The sequence below is a fragment of the Mus caroli genome, unplaced genomic scaffold, assembly GCF_978045245.1.
Source record: "Mus caroli unplaced genomic scaffold, Mus_caroli_1 scaffold_18, whole genome shotgun sequence".
NCBI lineage: Eukaryota > Metazoa > Chordata > Mammalia > Rodentia > Muridae > Mus > Mus caroli.
In genome coordinates, this window is record NW_028227273.1 from 29005026 (window position 1) to 29025861 (window position 20836).

General features: G+C 46.1%; 2 protein-coding genes across 2 annotated transcripts in view; one reads left to right on the forward strand and one right to left on the reverse strand.

The window, feature by feature from the left end:
• Twsg1 (twisted gastrulation BMP signaling modulator 1) overlaps positions 1-18354 on the forward strand; it is a 34195-nt gene extending 15841 nt beyond the window's left edge. The window contains exons 4-5 of the mRNA XM_021185710.3: positions 11120-11386; positions 13943-18354. Of these exons, the coding sequence (XP_021041369.1) occupies positions 11120-11386; positions 13943-14124 (449 nt within the window). The 3' untranslated portion in view covers positions 14125-18354. The remainder of the gene's footprint in view (positions 1-11119; positions 11387-13942) is intronic.
• On the reverse strand, positions 16439-17095 carry LOC110312155 (aurora kinase C). The gene has a single exon (XM_021185713.3). The coding sequence runs from the start codon at positions 17093-17095 to the stop codon at positions 16439-16441; it is 657 nt and encodes a 218-aa protein (XP_021041372.2).
• Positions 18355-20836: the final 2482 nt, after the last annotated feature.

Sequence of the window (20836 nt, forward strand, 5' to 3'; positions counted from 1 at the left end):
GAGAGGACTCCAGTTAGAACACAGCCTTTGTCTTCTGCCTCAGGTATACGTGCCTTCGTACATATTTTGTCTTTCTTCCCAACTCCCTGCAATAAGAGTTTCTCAGCCGCCAGGCTGGGTGGTAGAGGCCTGTAATCCCAGCTATTCAGGAGACTGAGGCAAGAGGATCACAAATTCTAGGCATGCATGTGCTCACAGAATGAGTTCAATGCCTACCTGACTCAAAATGAAACAAATAATTAAATTAACAAAACAAGAAAAAGAAAGAAAAAAAGCATGACTAAGGGCTCTCAGTGGTAGAGCACATATCGGTGGTAGAGCACATATCGGCCATGTGTGAGGCCCTAGTGAGACTACACTACCAAAGGGGACAAGGTGGGAGGGGAGGGGAGAGAGAGGACTGCTTTCTCCTTTCCTCTTGATGTTTCTAACATTTATTTTTGCTTTATGTGTATGGGTGCCTGTGTGTATGTTGTTGCACATTGGGTGCAAGGCCCGTGGAGGCCAGAAGGGGCTGCTGGATCCCTGCAGTTGGAGACAGTTGTGAGCTGCCCTGTGGTGCTGGGAATGGAGTCCAGACCCTATGACCCACTGACCCTTCCCCAGCACTAACTTCCCTCTCTCTGATATCCACTCAGAGACCCTGCTTTTTTCCATCATACAGTCCAACACATTCTTTCCCTGAAGATTGCAGGAAGATCAGCCCCTGGGAGGAAGAGGGTTAGGGTAAGGTGAGGAGTTCTGGGAGGAGTCACGGGTACTGAGGGATGCTGGGAGACCTGGCCAGCATCTGTCTTGATATGTTAATAGGTACCTCAGTTAGCCATTTGTCCCAGGTTTCTGAGACTACCAGGGCTAGATTAATAGCTTATCAGAACTCCATTGATTAGTGTTAAAACCCTGAACTCTCAAAGTCTAACAATGGCAGAGAGAGAATGAAATCTGAAACACTTTTTAAACTCATTTAGTGACTATCTCCTTTGGAGTGAGGTCTGCCAGCAGGGTAAATTGTGTCAGCCTTTCTCAGCAGGAGACCTAGTAGCTCTAGGAAAATGAGTCCTGAGACCTGATTCAGTGACCTAAGAGGGCAGCTATAGCCTTGGGGAAGTTGCTGGTGTGACTGCTGCTGTTGACAAAGCTACTTGAGCCTAGCCACCAACATCCTTAGAGCTCTGCGGCTGACCCTTAGCAGGTGCTATAATCCAAATGACCTTTTTTAAAGTGCCAGACATGTAATGCTACCTGGGCAGTTACCCTAGGCACCCATGGTCTGAATGGCTTCTCTGGGGAGCAGTGGTCCTTCTTTGGCTATCAAACAAGGCAGCATTAAATCTTTAGCTGCAGCACAGAGCAGCTCTGGCCTTCGGCTGCCAGGCCCAGAGTGTCTGAGAGGTTTTCATGTAGAAGAGGATTTAGGGAAACTAGCTCACTCTGACCAGGCAGAAGATGGAAGGCAGTCAACCCTCAGGGCTGAGCCCTGGCGGCCAGTCAAGCATGGGCAGTTTTCCCAAGTGCTTAGCCTTTCCACAATCCCGGTGGAGTCCTCGGCACCCCCGTCTGTCTTCTTTGGAGACCTTAGAGTTGCTGCTGCTGCTAGGAGCTGGCATTTCTGTCTAGTATAGAAGCTTTTTCATTAAACATTTTAAATGCTATCTCCACCAGATCTCTGAAGAGTTTGAGGAACATAATCTATTAAGTATACCAGAGTTAAAGAAACTTTACTTGTTTTTAGTTACTTCTTAAAACAAGTAACTTTTTTTCATGGCTTAACTTGAAAACACATACAGGAGGCTAAATAAAACTCGTCATTGTGAATGAATTACAATTGTACTTAGCATGGTGTCTTAGGTAGGGTTTTACTGCTGTGAACAGACACCATGACCAAGACTGGTTCCCACGTGCTTAGGAGGAAGGTCTCATTGCCCACCCTCACAGTGACACACTTTCTCCAGCAAGGCCAAACCTCCTAATGGTGCCAGTCCCTAGGCCAAGCATATTTAAACCATGACACATAGCTGTAAGCATAGCTCTGAGAGCATTAAAGAGCATGAATCCTTTATGAGGTCAGTAAGCTAACTGACCATTAACTTACATGTCTTAATTATCTAACAGTTTACAAGCTTTTATGAGATTAGGACTTTACAGCTTTATCCCTGTTAAGTTTAAGCCTTACAATTTTGAGTTAAAGATTTAATTGAAGATCCTTTAGAACCAAACTAAAACTTTAAACTATAAATTTAGTTAATAGAGACTGGGAACTTTATCCCTTTATAGTGCATCATTATAGAATATCAGAACTTTTTATATGACTCAGTTTAAACAAGAGTTGAATCCAAGTGTTACGGTTTGTACGTGCTCAGCCCAGGCAGTGGCACTATTAGAAGCTGTGGCCCTGTTGGAGTAGAAGTGTTACTGTGAGTGTGGCCTTTAAGACCCTCACCCTAGCTGCCTGTAAGTTAGTCTTCCACCAGCAGCCTTCACATGAAGATGCAGAACTCTCACCTCCTCCTGTACCATGCCTGCCTGGATTCTGCCATGTTCCCACCTTGATGATAATGGACTGAACCTCTAAACCTGTAAGCCAGCCCCAATTAAATGTTGTCCTTTATAAGACTTGCCTTGATCATGGTGTCTGTTCATAGCAGTAAAACCTTAAGACACCAAGTTACATTTACAATATATCCTAAACAAAAGTTATATCACATATATAGTTATGTTGTAGCAAATTAAAATTACCTATAAATAGGTTTTTAAGTATAAGCCTTTTTGTTAAAAGGTTTAAGCCAAATTTTGCTACAGATTTTACAGAATTTTTTTTACTATACCCATTGAATTTTCAAATCCTGAGATAAAGACTGTTTACACAATAGTCTTAAAAGATTTCTTGAGAGCAGAGTGTAGAGAAATCATAGTATAACTTTAGTTTTTTCAAACCTTTTTTTTTTTTTTTTTTTTTTTTTAGTTTTTCGAGACAGGGTTTCTCTGTGTAGCTCTGGCTATCCTGGAACTCACTCTGTAGACCAGGCTGGCCTCGAACTCAGAAATACGCCTGCCTCTGCCTCCCAAGTGCTGGGATTAAAGGCATGCGCCACCACGCCCGGCTCAAACCTTATTTTTAATGATGGTTCTTAAATGCTTTAACCTCCCTGTTATGTTAGCCCACCACCCACCAGAGATAGTGGGAAAAAAAAGATACAGGGGAGGTGGGCCTGTTTACAAAGGTTCTTTGGAGCAACTCCCGCCTGTGTTGTCTGAAAATCTGCAGTTCAGTTCACGGATTAGCAGCAGCAGCTGGGTCCACTTGCAGACACTTCTCTGATACACTAGTAGTCCAGTTCAGTAGAGTCGGGATAGCAACAACAATGGCACAACCTAATAGACAGCCAGGCCTCTGCCTCCATACATGTCAACAGGAGGGACACAAAGGGTCACCAGAAGTTCTTGGCTGTGCCTTTCTCAGGGAAGCGAACATCAGCGAAGATGTGAGACCCACAAGCGTTGCACGGCTAGCTATACCAGCAGGCCAAGCTCTGCCTCCATCACTCTGTGGAGTTCTATTTATGTATGCCTCCAAACATCATGTGTCCTCCATGTGTCTTGCCTCAGCGTGGGGGTTTTGCTCAATACCAGTCTTGTCTCAGTGCGTGCATCCAGTCAGCCGGAGTCCGTGGAAGCGGCAAGAAACTGCAGTGGACCATCAGAAGTTTTTTGGTCCATTTCAATCTATGGAGTTCCAACAAATGTGCTCAACTACGCAATATTAGGCAGACCAATACATGTGTGTTGTTAGCAAAGAATCCTTCATCATGTGTCCTTTCATGTGCTTGCTTTAGCAGAACATCCTCTCTCCTGTGTCTGCTTCAGCCAAATGTTCCTTCACGTGTTTGCTCCAGCAAAACACCATCCAACCAACTTTACAAAGAGCCCTTAAGTTTCCATTTTATTGTAGAGATAAAAGATTTTTAAGAATGAAAACTTGGAAAACCTTAGAGAGAAGAGACTTTGGGATCATTTACTTGTGTGGTAGCAGAAGTTGTTACAGTCTTTGAGAATTCAGAACTCAAGTGTACATTTGCCATTGAGCTGTGTACTGGGACAGAGTTGTTTGCAGTAAGACTAATAAAAATCTGAGTCTGTGGAGGAAATTAAGTCTAAGGAGAAAAGGAGAAAGGGCCTCGAAACGAACTCCATGCCATAGAGAAGGTTCCAGTAAGCCCTAAGAGAGAGCTGAGAGTCAAGAGCAGCGCAGCCATTAAGGACAGGAAGGAACCCACAGGAACTCCACCTAAGGAAGGGATCCAGTATCTTCTAGACCATGAAGGCACAGAGATGCTGCAGGCTTAGGAAATAGAGTTGCCCGTGTGGTCGGGGCCCTAGAGTACATAGCAGGGAGATTCCCTCTTGGTGAGAGGCTTAGAAGGTGTGGCAGACTCCAGGAGGCCACAGAGAGGAGACTTCCCAAGTAGGCAAGGAAAGATGTTTGGTTAAGAGCTGGTGAGGGGAAGAAGCAGCAGAGAAGTGGACTCTAGAATTAGAGACAAGTCTGATGGGACCAGCAGAGACACATGTCCACACACCGCAGGAGAGTCAGGTCGGAAGCCTGGGTGGAGAGGCCTAGTCACTTAGAAGGGAGCCCCAGTTATGCCCATTCTGTGGCTTTGGCACCAGATGAATGAAAACATAAAATAAGAGGCGAGCACGACTACTCCCAAAGTGTGGAGATGATTTCTTACTGTAGATAGAAGGGAGGACGCAGGCAGAGGGAAGGGTCCAGGCTGAACATGGCCAGCTGACTAAACTAGACCGTGAGAGGAGAGACTTGAGGGAGAGGAAGAGGTGGCCCAGCCAACCAAGAGAGGTGGCCCAGGCCAGGAGGCCAGCATAGCCAAAATGGCTGAGTTATATAAGACCAGGTTGGGGGAGGGAAAGCGGAAGCCCAGCCTCTGGGAGGAGCCACAGGTCCTAAGGGATGCTGGGAGACCAATCAAGTGTCCATTTTGATATGTTAATAGGCAGCTCAGCGTCTTTCTGGGTTTTTGAGGCTTAGTATTATCCATGAATAGGAGGCAGAGCATGAAGTGGTAGTGGTATGAGAGTTGTGACCCTCAAAGCCCACCCCCAGTGACATCTCCTCCAACAAGGCCACAGCTCCTAATCCTTCCTGTCTTTCTTAGGGTTTCTATTGCTGTGAAGAGACACCATAACACAGTAACTTTTATTTTAAAAAGCCATTTAATTAGGGCTGGCTTACAGTTGTAGAGGTTTAGTCCATTATTATGGCAGGAGACTTGGTGGCATGCTGACAAACATGGGTGCTGGAGAAGGAGGGTTCTACATCTTTATCCACCACTGGCAACAGAAGTGAAAGTGACACGAGGTAGAGCTTAAGCAACTAAGACCTCTGCACCCACCTCAGAGTGACACACTTCCTCCAACAAGGCCACACCTCTTAATAGTGCCACTCCCTATAGGTCAAACATTCAAGCACATGAGTCTACAAAAGCCATTCTCATTAAAACCAACAGAGAGAGAGAGAGAGAGAGGAGAGCAGGGGAGGGGAGGGGAGGGGAGGGGAGGGGAGGGGAGGGGAGGGGAGGGGAGGGGAGGAGAGGAGAGGAGAGGAGAGGAGAGGAGAGGAGGAGAGGAGAGGGGAGGGGAGGGGAGGGGAGGGGAGGGGAGGGGAGGGGAGTAGAGGAGAAGGAGGAGGAGAGGAGGGGAGGAGGAGGAGGGGAGGAGAGGAGGAGGAGAGGAGAGGGGAGAGGAGGAGGGGAGAGGAGAGGAGGGGAGGAGAGGAGGAGGGGAGGAGAGGGGAGAGGAGGAGGGGAGAGGAGAGGAGGGGAGGAGAGGAGGAGGAGAGGAGAGGGGAGAGGAGGAGGGGAGAGGAGAGGAGGGGAGGAGAGGAGGAGGAGAGGAGAGGGGAGAGGAGGAGGGGAGAGGAGAGGAGGGGAGGAGAGGAGGAGGGGAGGAGAGGAGAGGAGAGGAGGGGAGGAGAGGGGAGGGGAGGGGAGGGGAGGAGAGGAGAGAAGGGGAGAGGAGAGGAGAGACGCCATGACGACAGGCATTACTTTGTATGCTGACTAGAAGAGTTACTTTCTGTTGCTAAGCCCTTCTCATAAATTATTTCCTTTTTTACAGTAGCCCTGTGGAGTGTAGGCACGTCATGCTATTAACTGGTTTTCTTGGCTGGATTGACTGTGACAGCGTGAAGAAAAGAGTGTTAACTAAAGACTCAAGTGTGCACCTATGTGCTGCATGTTTGCCCAGTGCCCACAGAAGTTAGAAGAAGATGTAGCATACCTGGGATAGGAGTTACAGATGGTGATGAGCTGCCATGTGGGTGCTGGGAATCAAAAGCAGGTCCATTGGAAAAGCAGTTGATGCTCCTAGCCACTGAACCATCTCTCCAGGCCACTGTGATGTTCTTAGATGGACATGCTATATAAGAAACTGCATCCAAATATCTAGGAAAGATAGAAGGAGGGTGCTTGATGAAATGTTCAACTCTTGAGTAAGTAATGTCTTCCAGCTCAGCACAATAGTCTACATTTGCCGACCAACTACCCTTGCATGAAGGACACTAGTAAAATCAAATGTAAGGATGTGTTCAGAAACACTGAAACAATAAAGAGAAAGAAAAGATGGAAGCTTAATTGGGTTTTCCTTAGCTATCTAAAGGGAAAGAGAGATTATCACTATTTTGTAAACAGATTGGAACAAATTCTAGAATTTCCATTAAAGACGATTATGGTGGAATAGCCCTGTGTAAACCCTTAGAGGCTCCGTAGAGTCAGCCTAATCAGTGCAGCGAGGAGAAAGAAACTCTAGAGGAGGGTCACAGTTGGGTCTTTCTCATGTAAGCGCTGCAGAGAGTTAAAGGTGTCCCAGGTTAAGAACTGGACACAAAGGAAAACAGGGCAAGTGCCAGCAACCTGGAAAAACAATTACAGAAAACATTTGTTTCAATATGACTAGAAAATATTAATTTAAAGGGATCTATAATGAATATTGAAATTAATGTCAGTATTTGGGGGCTGGCTCAGTGGTGAAGAGCACTGGCTTCACTTTGAGGACCCAGGTTCAGTTCTACACCTCCATTGGTGGCTCAAGCAGTCTATAACTCCAGTTGCCGGGGATCCAGTGCCCTCTTCAGGCCTCCATTGGCACTGCATGCACAGAGTGCATAGATATCACAGCTATGCAGGTAAAACACCTATACACATAAAATGATAATATAAACATTAGAATATCATGAACTATAGAACAAGCAGATTGAAAATATTACAGGATACTCAAGGAAAGAAAGATTTAAAATAGAGGGGTGGGGGAAAGTCAGCCAGGTGTGGTTGAAGCACCCCTTTAATCCCAGCACTCGGGAGGCAGTTAGGCAGATCTGTCTGAGCTTGAGGCCAGCCTGATCTACAAAGCAAGGTCCAGGATACCCAGGACTGTTATACAAAGAAAACTGTCTCTAAATAAATAAACATAAATAGATAAATTCTAAAAAGTCAAAAAGTAATAGAAGAAAATGTTGCAGTTCTGGAGTGAGGGGTTCTTGAAAGACTTCACAGAATGCCGAGCAACTTTAAGAAAGACTTACCTGTAGATAATCCTTTATAAAAATTTATTAGCTTTCAAGTTAAAGAAGATTCTAGAAGATTTTAGAAAAAAATAATACCTGGGTGTGATGATGTATACATCCTGGAAGGCTGAGGTAGGAGCCTGTGCTTTCACAGTAAGAAACGAGTGTTAGGGAAGGGGCACACAGGAGGGATGGAGAAGGCAGGCAGGTGCACAGTGCAGAAATACGGCACACACCAACCGTCCTCGGTGTTCATCAGGACTGCTGGGTCACTGGGCCACTTGTTTGTAGCCATGTAAGAACTAAGTTTTCTTCTCCCCATATAGTAAGTGAGCAAAGGCTGGCACTCCACCATGAGATTCCCATAGATGGTTGCAGAGTGCTGTTACCATGGTTACCACCTCTGCATCCTCTCTTGCCCTCCCCACTCATGCTGGTCCTCTCCTGACTTTGTCCCTTATTAGGCAGGGTTGCACTGTGTAGACCACAATGACCTGGAACTCTCTGGTGACCAGGCTGGCTTGAAGTTCACAAAGATCCACCTGCCTCTGCCTCTGAATGCTGGGCTCAAAGGTGTGTGCCAGCACTCCCAGACTTGATGTCTTTTTAAAAAGAAAATTTACATTCCCCATTGGAGAAAAAAATAAAAGCTATAATAGAAGACCAACGAAACATAAATAGGGCAGAAAAGCAAAGAGAAAAACATGGATTGAAGAAAAATAGCAGGTTTAACTGAAAGTTCAGTTAAGAACCATTGGAAAACAGCCACACAGGGTACATGGGAGACAGACACCCCTGGCTGAGGCAGTGAGGAAAGGCTCTGAGCTCTCCTGTGAGGAGAAACTAGGCCTTCAGACTCTGAAGCGTGAGTGTGAGAGTATATTTTCCTCCAGAAATGTTGAAGCTTTGTTCTATGGCCAACAATCCTAAGCTTAGTAGTACAGACGCACATGTGTGTCAGGCTACTGACACAGAGCTCACATGTGGACGGAGCACAGGTGTCTGTCACAGATGATGTAAGGTGGACGTAGAATTCCTTTAGCTAACAGCAGCTTAGTGGTCATGAGCCGTTTTAGTTCGTCCTTGTCCTACACTGTTTCATTTCTTCCCCACTTAAAAAGACGAGCTTGCTGGGTGTAACAGTCTTACTCTCAGGAACTGAAATATATCATTCCAACTGACCATGGTGGCAAATGCTGTAATCCTAGCACTCGGGAGACTGAGACAGGAGGATAGCCGCAAATCTGAGGCCAGCTTGGGCTACATGGTGAATTCAAGGCAAGTCTGCACTATATAGAGACCCTGTCTCAGAACACACAAACACAATAGGAAAAACAATAGTTTTTCCTTTATTGATACTTTGATGCCCAACATTTTGTCACCCTTGACCTCCATCCCTAACACTCATTCTTTTGTCTGACTTAGTGGTTTGTTGGCGATGCTTTCCAGTGTATTTGTATTGGAATTACATGAGGTTTTTATTTGCACGTTGGCTGGGTTTTAGATGTTGAAACTCTCTATTCTCGTGCCTCACTTCTCATCGGGTCACTGCTGCTCCCTCACGCTACTGCTTTTGATCCAGGCCTGTGGAGTGGATGTTCAGTTCTTTGTCATCTCGGCTGCCTCGGTCTCTTGTGTTGAACAGCTGTGGCTCTGTGGCGGAAGCTGCCTCTCCTTTTCATGATCCCTATGCTCTGGTGACGGGCATCCTTCCTGCTCTCTAGAAGCAGCCCACCCTCAGGCTCTGTCTCCGGTCCCGCTCAGACTGGAGGAAGCCAGCTGCCCTAAGAGAGTGTTGGGCTTTCCATTCCACTCCTTCCCATCCTAGGTGCCAGAGATGCAGTTGCCAGCTGTCCCTAACTGTCCTGTGTCAGCTGTCCCTTTGTGCCTCTTAGCTGTCTTGTCACCTTTGTGGGTCCTGACTGTTTCCATCTTTTTCTCTTCCCAGAGTAAAATCTGTCCTTTGTCACCTGACTCTTTGTTCATGGTTGTTTCCAAGAGGCAGCTTCTGTGCCCCACCCTACCTACAGTTCCCCTCCATGTCCTGGCTTTAATGGTCACCATGTAAATTACAAACCTTCTGCCTAGGTTTATAAATGTAGAATACTGAATTTTCTGTAATGTAATGACCCTTTTGATGATAAGCACTGGAGTTTTAAAACTCAGGCATTCCCCCTCTCTTCTCTGGTTACTGGTTCCTTTTGCCACAGAATCTGACGGAAGACTTGTGTGTGTGTGTTGAGCAGTCTGCTAAGCAGCACTGGCTGTCCGCTGCACTTGAGGCTTACGTGTAGCATATGGTAATTGCCACAGTGAACATGAGAGCGTTGAGTCATGATACTGGCCCTGTTCCTAGGTTATGTAATAGCAGACAAGATATTGACTTTATTTGGGCCCTGTTTCCTCACTGAGAGCAAAGTGTTCTTACTTGATCATCTGATCTGTGATGCTGCCCTAGAATCTAAATTGTTAAGTTCAGATATCTTATATTTTATGAGAGATACATGTTATTCTACACAGCTCTTGCCAAATTCTGTAAGAATATGTAAAAAATAAAGATGGGGAGAGGTAGGGGGAGAGAGAGAGAGAGAGAGATTGATTTAAAGAATTTATAAATTTTGGCTTAACTTTTCAAACTTTTACTCCAGGGAAGACACAAATGCTCCATATTAGAGATGGTCGATATTAAAGTGTGAAGCATGACTGTTTTTAAAGTGTAGTAGACAAGGAGTGCCTACCAGTATACACAGTATACACAAGACTTAATCCCCAGAACTAAAAAAAGCCAGATGTTGACTTACACATCTGTAATCTCAGCACAGAGGTTAGGGATAGGAGGGTTAGGCGTTGAAGATCACCCTTGGGCTATGGTTTGATGTGAACTGTCTCCCACTGTGTGTGTGCATGCGTGTGTGTGGGGGGTCTGTGTGTGTGTGAACACCTGGTCCCAGCTGATGATGCTGGTGGGACCTTTAGGAGGAGCCTTGCTAGAGAAGTAGGACATCGGACAAGCCCTAGGGTGGGGTTTTATAGCCTGACCCACTTCCTGTCCATTCTATGCATCCTGACTGTGGAGGTGACCACCAGCCTGGGATTGCAGGTGTGCAGTCCCACACAGGTTATACAGTGGTGGGGTTTGGCTTGCAGAGCATTCTAGCAGCTAAGCTGTATCCCAAGCTCTGGGCCCAGCTTTCATGCTCATACGTTGATTGAGTTGGTGAAAGCTTCCATTCCATGTCTTACACACACACACACACACACACACACACACACCTACGTGTCTGTGCTGCCAAAGCCTTGGAATCCTTTCTGTGCTGTCCTGGTTGCTGTTATTGGAGTGGAATTTGGAACTTAGTTTGCTCAGTGGGTAATTCTCATTACTTTTTGTCTTTTCAAGGCTAAAAAGGCTGTGAAAACATCAATATGTAACATTAAAAAAAATCAGTGTTAACATTCAGAGCTTTCACTCCAGGGAATTAGCAGAATCCCGCAGTGTTCTAATCCGTAAGGAGAGTAAACTTGCATGGCCTGTTTCCTCAGGTATGTGCAACCCTCGGAATTACAGCGACACCCCGCCCACATCCAAGAGCACCGTGGAGGAGCTGCACGAGCCCATCCCGTCCCTGTTCAGGGCACTGACGGAGGGCGATACCCAGCTGAACTGGAACATCGTCTCCTTCCCTGTGGCAGAGGAGCTGTCACACCATGAAAACCTAGTCTCCTTCCTAGAAACTGTGAACCAGCTGCACCACCAAAACGTGTCTGTTCCCAGCAACAATGTCCATGCTCCCTTCCCCAGCGACAAAGGTACCTGTTCCACTCTGCTGTCCCTGTGGTTAGGACTTCCGAGGTCTGGTGTCTATTTGAGTCAGACTAACTATTCTTTATCACATGGCATCTGTGTTTGCCGTCAGGTGTCTGTCATGGTGCCCCGCGAAGTCAGGTATTTGCAAATGATGCCAAGGTCGTCAATGAACTGACTTTTATTTTGTTATTGTGTCCGTGTGTGCTTCTGAGTGTGAGCACACACCATCACACTTGTGGAGGCCAGAGGACAACTTTGAGGAGTCTGTTCTACCCCCCACTGTGGATTCTGGGATTAAACTCAGGTTGGGTTTGTACAGTGAGAGCTTTACCTTCTCAGCCATCTTGCTAAAATCTTTTTTGAAAAAATAGTCTTTTAAGACATCTCATTTCTAGGTATAGACTATGTAGGCAGTTGTCAGTGGACATGATTGTGATTACAGAAGAGTCAAGAGAATGATCTCTGCTCATCTGAGAATTGTGTCAAAGAGCATTTACTAGTGAGAATAAATCATGTCATAATGGACTACACAGAGAAACCCTGTCTCAGAAAACCAAAAAAAAAAAAAAAAGTCATGTCATAATTTTGGAGTATAAACAGTATATAGGGTTTTTGTTGTTGTTATTGGTTTGTTTTGTTTTGTTTTGTTTTTCGAGACAGGGTTTCTCTGTATAGCCCTGGCTGTCTTGGAACTCACTCCGTAGACCAGGCTGGCCTCGAACTCAGAAATCTGCCTGCCTCTGCCTCCCAAGTGCTGGGATTAAAGGCGTGCGCCACCACCACCCAGCTCAGATTATAGTTTTGATATAAAGTCTCCAATGTTTTTCAATACAGTTGTATAGTAGAATAATAATATATTTATGAAAATACACTTGATGTTTTGTTTTAGGTTTTTGAGATAAGAGCTCCTGTATCCTACACCTGGCTTGCAGCTGTGTCTTACAACATTAGGTGAATTATGTACAGACAGTATAATTTGAACTTCTTTCTTAATTTGACTATTATGCCATTCATTATAATCTGACCAGTACAAAATAGAGCTTTGCACATGAACGATAAAATCAGGACAGCTTTTGGTTATTTTTTTTGTTTTATGTTCTTTTTTTTTTTTTTAGATTTATTTATTTATTTATTTAATATGAGTACACTGTAGTTGTCTTCAGACATACCAGAAGAGGGCATCAGATCCCATTACAGATGGTTGTGAGCCACCATGTGGTTGCTGGGAATTGAACTCAGGACCTCTGGAAGAGCAGTCAGTGCTCTTAACCACTGAGCCATCTCTCCAGCCCCAGGACAGCTTTTGTTAAATGGCAGTATGACTTCTTACCTGCCTTCAGGCTAAGTTGCTTTACAAATCAGACACCAGGCTTCTGTTGTAAGTGACTTGCTTGTTGCCAGTCCTTCTGGCCCCGCTACTCTGGTTTCATTTTTCAAACCCAAGAGTTGCTTGTCATCGGTCGGTATGTGCACATGGTATGGGCAGACACTGTGCCACAGCACATCGGTGAGGCCCTGTGCAGTGCATCTAGGATCAAACACTGCAAGAAGACTTATATGGCCAGTGTTTTATCCACGGAGCCATCCCAGTAGCCTTTTTTCTTTGTTTCTTTCTTTGAAACCATTTTGATGTGTATTTGAATTCATTGTGTAGCCCAGGTTAGCTTTGAACTCCTGATCCTTCTGCCCCATCTAAGTGCTGGGAAAGCACACCGTGCCTGGACCTGTTCCCTGTTGCCATGGATACGGTACTCATCTCCAAGGCTTCCATCCTTCAGTGCCTGGAAGAGTTGCTTGTTATTCCCCGTAACACAACCGTTTCTACTCAGCCTCCCCCTGTTCGTTAGTTCTCTAAGTGGCCCTATAAAAACAACTTAGTCCCAGCTAGACAAGGTGCCACATGCATTCAATCCCAGGATCAGATGGCTGAAGCAGGGACCAGTCTTGGCTGCATAAGCAAGAGACCCTGTGTCCAGAACAGCAGCGCATGCTCCTCTGTCCTCAAGAAAACCCGTAACTGTTATCAAACACTCTCTGTTAATGACTTATTCTCTTTAGTTTATTTCATGTTATATTTTGCCGTAGCTAGGCAGCCACATGGGATTAACAACCTGCAAAGTGAAAACTGACGATCCTGATGGAGAGCAGACCTAGAAAGTCTTTGTAGTAACATGGCCTACTTGCTAATGTGTACTGAAAATCACTGTGCAACGTTTGGAGTACTTACCTGAGTACAAATTCTCAATATAACTTTAGGACAGCATTGTCCGATCTTGTTTGGACTGGGGATGTATGTCTCTGGAGAAATGTCAGGTTAGGAAATAGCCATGTTGCTTCACGGATGCTTGCTACGCCAGATAATCTAACCTCAGCTCATGTGTTTGCTGCCTTTGTCTAAAGTGAGTATCTGTCAACAAAGGAAGATCTTTTGTCCCTCGTTTTTGTCCTGTGCTGATGAGCAGTCAGAGGGCTAGAAAGTAACTGCAGGTGTTGTCTGAGTGAGCGAGCGAGTGGCCGAGCTCTTCCTGTCTGTACTGAGATGCCCCTTTTTATTTCAGAGCACATGTGCACCGTGGTTTACTTTGATGACTGCATGTCCATACACCAGTGTAAGATATCCTGTGAATCCATGGGTGCATCCAAGTATCGCTGGTTTCACAACGCCTGCTGTGAGTGCATCGGTCCAGAGTGCATTGACTATGGGAGTAAAACTGTCAAGTGTATGAACTGCATGTTTTAAAGAGGGGGAAGAAATGCAAACCAAAGCAGTAAGTCATGAAGTGTGCAGAAATCTCGGTTCTGGTATGCTAGGAGTGTGTTAAGTTATATGATTGTAACTGTGCTTTTTATGTTTGATGCCTATTAGCGTATGTCTTTTCCATTGGATTCAATAGAACTTTATTCACATAAGGATCAGGGGTTCAGAGGAGTCCTGGTAAAACCTGACATTCTGACAGAAGGTGCTGTCTTCTTCCAGCTTTCCAAACACTTTTCGTTTTGAACGTGATAGCACAAGCCTGGTACATGTGTGGTTCTCACCTGCCAGTTGTAGAACACTAGGTCCCTATAGTCACACATCTCTTAATTGTGCCTTGGCTGGCTTACCTGTTTTATATGAGTAAATATTGCAGTTTATAATTCTAACAACTCACATTCAAGCCATGCTGAAACTTAATTTCAAACCATTTTACATTGGTTTTAGAAAGTAAATATTTACTATATTTTACAACGGAAAAGTTTTGCCTAGGGCCAGTGAACTGACTCAGTGGATAAAGGCGCTTGCTACCAAGCCTGATGACCTGAGTTCGATCCCCAGAGCCCATACAGTGGAAGGACAGGACCAACTCCTGTGAGTTGTCCTCTAACCTCCAGACAGGCGCAGTATCATGCGCAGGGGTGTGCTTGTGTGTGCACACACATAACTAACTAACTGCTTTTAAAAATGTAAACCTCTTACACGGTGAATCTAAATCTGTCGTGTAGCACTCACACCGACAGTGATTTGGACGTTATGTCCCCTCTCCGCCTGTAGTGCTGGTGTGGTGATACACAGAGTCGTCACTGTTCACTGGTATAGAAGAGTTTTGTCTACCAAGAGTGTCATGGCATACCTTTGGAACTTCATCAAATGCACTTGAGGATCTGGGTCAGGAAGTAGCCAGGTAAAAGCAGCGGGACTGTGGACGATGCTCCATTAGACTCCGTGCAGAGCAGCAGGTAGCAGCTGCCCCTTTCCAGGTGCACAGCATAGCTGGGTGTGAGGCTGACCAGGAGAGGGTCTGACTCAGCACCAGCAAAACAGCAGGGTCCCTAGCACATGTGGGAAGCACGTGGGAGAGGGTTGAGGAAGGATGCACAGACGTGGACAGAGAAGGGTAAAAATGTTGGGAACTCCTAGTAGGGTCCACCTTAAAATCACTTTATAGTCACTGGTTTTGTTACTTTGTAATATTACATTTGTTTCTGGATATCTGAATCCAAATAAGTACCATATGTTAAGAAGCTGTATTTCTGAGACTCCAGGGGGATCTGTTTAATGTGGTTACTCCTAGCATACTACAGGATTCTCTAGCTATATAGCTTCTTCCCTAGCGTTTCCATAGTGATGAGCTTCATTTTGCACACCCTTCCTAGTAATAAAAGTCCCACCTTCAAGCATCAATCAAAAACAAATATCTGTAATACACAGGCTCAATTTTATAGAATTGCTATTTTCTCTAGTGCATATCTCAATTAAGAGTAACTTTTTAGGAATAATCTTTATATGGGTACATATTTTGGTACATAAAACAGAAAATGTTCTTAAACACATTTTGTATTCTTATTTGAATCGTTATAAGATGGTTTGTGTATCATGGGTACCCATTGTAAACCATGTTCTTCCCAGTAGCTGACGAATACTCAAGGTATCACAGCCTTCTAAGAAGCCGACTTAGAACGTGGCTGTACATGATTACTAAACATCAAGGTGTCTTCTCACTTCTACCCAGAGTGCCTCTCTTCAAAGGTGCCTTGGAAACATTTCAGCCCCTTCCTTCTTAGCTCCCACAGGGCTGTGGGTTTGAAATCAGGAGGTGTTTTGAAGGATCACAGCTAGCTGCTCCCTTTCAGCCGCTGATTCTTAGGAAAGTTTATGCTCTGACAGAAGAGTGCTTTGATGGCTTCTAGCGGTGCGTCTCATCTCATGTTTTCTTTGTTTTTGTTGTTGCTATCATGGTTTGGTTTGGTTTTGAGACAGGATCTCTGTGCAGCCCTGGCTGGCCTGGAATGTGCTAGGTAGACCAGGCTGGCTCTCCTCATGTTTTCTTAATGATGGCCATAAACATTGGTAAAATATGTCACCATCTTTTAAAAACTTTTCATTATTTAAAATTTACAATATAGCATGTCATTTTTTACCCTATACATTTTCTATGAAATATTTTTTTTGATGCGAAAATAATCAGTTTTAATTAACATCAATTCATAAAAGAGAAAACAAGCAAACCACACACACTAACAAACAGCCTGGAGAGCTTCCTGAAGAAATATATAGGGATAGAGACGGACAGGGCTCAGGAAGACATCTGAACACAGCGAGGCAGCACCCTTCGAGAGTGTTCCCTGACCCAGGGGTGCTTCAGGACCTGGGCCAGGCTCAGCCTCTCTGAAGGATGGTATCTAAGAAGCTTGGAGATCAAGTCCTGGGCTCCTGCAGGCACTGATGAAGGAAACTTAAAATCCACCTTGCAGATGCGTCTAAATGTCTCACTGGAGGTGCTGCTCTCAAAGGGTGGCTTCCCCACCAGCAGCTCATAGCAGAGCACGCCAATGCACCACAGATCAACCATCTCATTGTACGGTTTCTGCTCTATCATTTCCGGGGGCAAGTAGTCCAGAGTCCCACACATTGTCTTTCTCCTGAGGGAGGGGGTATGCACAGACCACCCAAAGTCTGAGATCTTCACCTCACCATTGAGGCCCAGCAGGAGATTCTCTGGCTTGATGTCCCTGTGAATCACCTTCTTCTCATGGCAGTAGGTCAGGGCATCTGACAACTCCTGTATTATCGTGGCTGTACGCTGCTGGTCCAACTGCTCATTTCTCTGAAGCTCCTTATAGAGCTCACCTCCTGGAGCATACTCCAGAATTAAGTATATCTGAGTGTCATCGTAGAAGTAGTTGTACAGGCGAAGGATGTTCGGGTGTCTGGTTGAGCTGCTGGGCTCCATCTGGCCAGTAGCTCTTACTTGTGTGTGAAGCCCAGCCAGAAGGAGGTGACTCTTCCCTGAACTCTAAAGAGGTGAGGGCAAGTTGAAGTCCTGCTAATTGCTTAGATCCTGGAAAAAGGTAGGCGGGTAACGCTCTGACTCCAGTCTCCCCAACCGCCCGGAATGTCTCACCCACTCTGGGACACACGGGACACACACACTCGAAATATTTTTTAAACCACCTGCTTTAACTTTTTTATTGCCCTGTTTTTCCCATTAGAATTGATCCCCACTGAGGTAAATTTTATAATCATGTTTTGTGTATTTTTCCTGGCTCGTCAAGGCTTATGAAGAAATAGCAGCCATTCCCTGACAGGTTTGCGCTCCCACCACAGAGAGGCTGAACAAGATGATCAGAGGATCAAGGCCAGCCATAGCAAGACACTGCCCTAGAAAGCACAAGTCCTGTGCTCAGCGTTTTGAGTAGCATTTTATTCCTAATTGAAATTTAATATTTCAAAAGCTAGCAGCCTCGCTCAGTCTAGACCTTTCACACCAATCTAGCAGCGATGCTCCCGTACTGAGCCTTTGTAATAGTTTACGGTTCTTCCTCGGTGAAAAATGATCTTGTTTTTCTTACAGCCGGATCCAAAGACACTAGATGTTAAGGGCTGAGGCTGAAGCCCAGTGACGGGGCGCTCACCTGTCATGGTGCAGCCCTCATTCCACCAGGAGCACCAGCAAGAGACAAACACGAGCTTGTGAGTCAGAGGCCGTTATTAAATTCATACACACATACTCCCTATAGCGAGACATGGGCTTATGGGCAGGCTTTTTTTTTTCATAACATTTATGAGAAAACAATGTTTTCCCCATAACATTTAATTAGAACTGTAGCTTATTGGTAATTAAGGTACAAAATCAAAGTCGAGTAAAATGTACTGTTCACACAGCGTGTTGTGAAAGGGGTCCTCACACCAAAGTAAAACTGTAAAGTTTAGGAAAATAATATTGTCATTAGCATATTTGAGCAAATATTTGGAATTTCTAAAAAGCATCAAAATAGAAAGAAAGTGAAACTCTGGAGAGTGAGATGCTGAAGATGGGCTACGGTTTAAAGGCCCGTACTTAGAGAGCATCCTTTAAAGACTTTGTTCATTCCCGAGAGCCTATGTTGATTGCATTTAACATGACTGACAACTTCTATATGTAATTGTGTACATTTCCATTGGTTGTCTCTGTAGTCAAGAAAAAGGTATTTTAATAAAAAATAGAAATGACTGTGCGTCATGTTTTTTATTAATTTCTGCAGAGAATGCTGACGATGGTGCTGACACTCTTACCTTGCAGGATGTCCCCACAGTGTCCACTGGACCAGCTCGTACAAGGGTGAAACCTTTCTGTCTGCTTCTGCAGAGCCATGACAGCAGCTGCCTTACAGGGTGATTTAGCAGACAGACCTGACAGGTGTGTCATGTGACAGGCAGCCATCAGTGTGGCCTAGCACATTTGTAGGTGCTGATGTTGTATTGCACCGTCAAAGACTGACCAGTCCTGATAGGGCTGGAAAGAGGAAAGGGGTGTGGGAAGGTGACTTTCTTAGCTCTCCCGTAGCAGCGCCACCACACCCGGCCAGTAAAGACTTTCTATTCGGCTTTAGAAGTACCCAAGGGGTGATCTCTGGTGAACGTACCTCACCACAGCAGCAGATGGTGTTGGAGGCTTGGCCTTAAAGTCCACCCCAAATGACACACCTCCTCCAATGACACCACACCTCCTAATCCTTTCTAAGTAGTCCCTCAAGTGGGAACCAAGCATTCAGCTATACGAGCCCACAAAGGCCATTCTCATTCAAACCACCACATGTAGTAAAATAGACGCCACGTCAGAGAACATGTGAGTGTTGTGGATTGGTGTGTAGAGGATATTGTATTGAAGAGAGAAGATGAGGAGATGGGCCTGAGTGACAGAGATTGGGGAAAGACAGAACCTTGTTAGGAAAGGTGTTCCAGTGGCAGACAGTCATGCAGAGGTTAGAGCTGAGATACACAGTTGGAGGCCACACCTGAAGCCTTGATGCTCATACATCCAGGTGGCAGAACAGTGCCAGGTGCACCATATCCCTTCAAGCAGGCATATGGTACACACCTTTAATCCCAGCACTGTCAAGGCAAGAGGATTTCTGCTCTCTCTGAGTTCAAGGCCAGCATGGCCTACATTGCAAGCTCCATAAGACAATGTAGAGAGATCCTATATTTTTTTTTAATTGGTACATAGTAATTAGAGATATTTCTGGAACACAGTGTGACTTTTCAGGACATGTATACAATGTGTAATGATCACATACAGATACACACACACACACACATCTGTCACCTCAAACATTGATTCTTTGTGTTACGAATATTTTAAAAACGTTGTACAATTTCTTTAAATTCTATTAGTTCTTGCCAACATTGGTTCTCCTGCTGCACTATGGAACACCAGCAGTGAGCACCACCATCCCAACCTGCACCAGCAGTTAGCCCCACCCACCTGCACCAGCAGTGAACTCCCCATCTGCACCAGCAGTGAGCCCCACCCACCTGCACCAGCAGTGAACTCCCCATCTGCACCAGCAGTGAGCCCCACCCACCTGTACCAGCAGTGAACCCCCCATCTGCACCAGCAGTGAGCCCAACCCACCTGCACCAGCAACAGTGAGCCCCACCCACCTGCACCAGCAGTGAGCCCCACCCACCTGCACCAGCAGTGAACTCCCCACCTGCACCAGCAGTGAGCCCTCCCCACCTGCACCAGCAGTGAGCCCCACCCACCTGCACCAGCAGTGAGCCCCACCCACCTGTACCAGCAACAGTGAGCCCCACCCACCTGCACCAGCAGTGAGCCCCACCCACCTGCACCAGCAGTGAGCCCCCCCACCTGCACCAGCAGTGAGCCCTCCCCACCTGCACCAGCAGTGAGCCCCACCCACATGCACCAGCAGTGAGCCCCCCCACCTGCACCAGCAGTTAGCCCCCCCACCTGCACCAGCAGGGAGCCCCACCCACGTGCACCTGCAGTGAGCCCTCCCCACCTGCACCAGCAGTGAGCCCTCCCCACCTGCACCTGCAGTGAGCCCCACCCACCTGCACCAGCAGTGAGCCCTCCCCACCTGCACCTGCAGTGAGCCCTCCCCACCTGCACCTGCAGTGAGCCCCACCCACCTGCACCTGCAGGGAGCCCTCCCACCTGCACCTGCAGGGAGCCCTCCCCACCTGCACCAGCAGTGAGCCCTCCCCACCTGCACCTGCAGTGAGCCCCACCCACCTGCACCAGCAGTGAGCCCCACCCACCTGTACTGTTGCACAGGCTGCTGCTCCTCTCTTGCCTTTGAACCCCTTGCTTCCCAGCCTCTGGTGACCACAGTTCCTGCTCCACTCCACTGCCTCCACATGACATACGGTGCCTGTTTTCTGAGTCCCTCATGTCACTTAATATCCCCTTGCACCCATGGAGATGCAGAATCCAGGTTCTTATGTGGCTAAGTAGCACTGACAATGTATACTCTTCCTGTATCCATTCACCCATAGAACTGTTTGCAGGCAGCAAGCCTGGTAGTCACCCCTATTACCAGGGGATGGGAAGGGGGGGGACGTTGTAGCACAGTGTTAGGGGGATGTTTTAGGAATTGTGGGTCTTTACCATTTTGATTTTGATTTTTTTCCCTATCCAATAAAAAGCAAATTTATTTTACCCAATGTTAGCTAAAAATGATGGAAG

Bases quoted from the DNA above. Each gene is read 5' to 3' on its own strand.
- LOC110312155 (XM_021185713.3), bottom strand. From the start codon at position 17,095: ATGGAGCCCAGCAGCTCAACCAGACACCCGAACATCCTTCGCCTGTAC.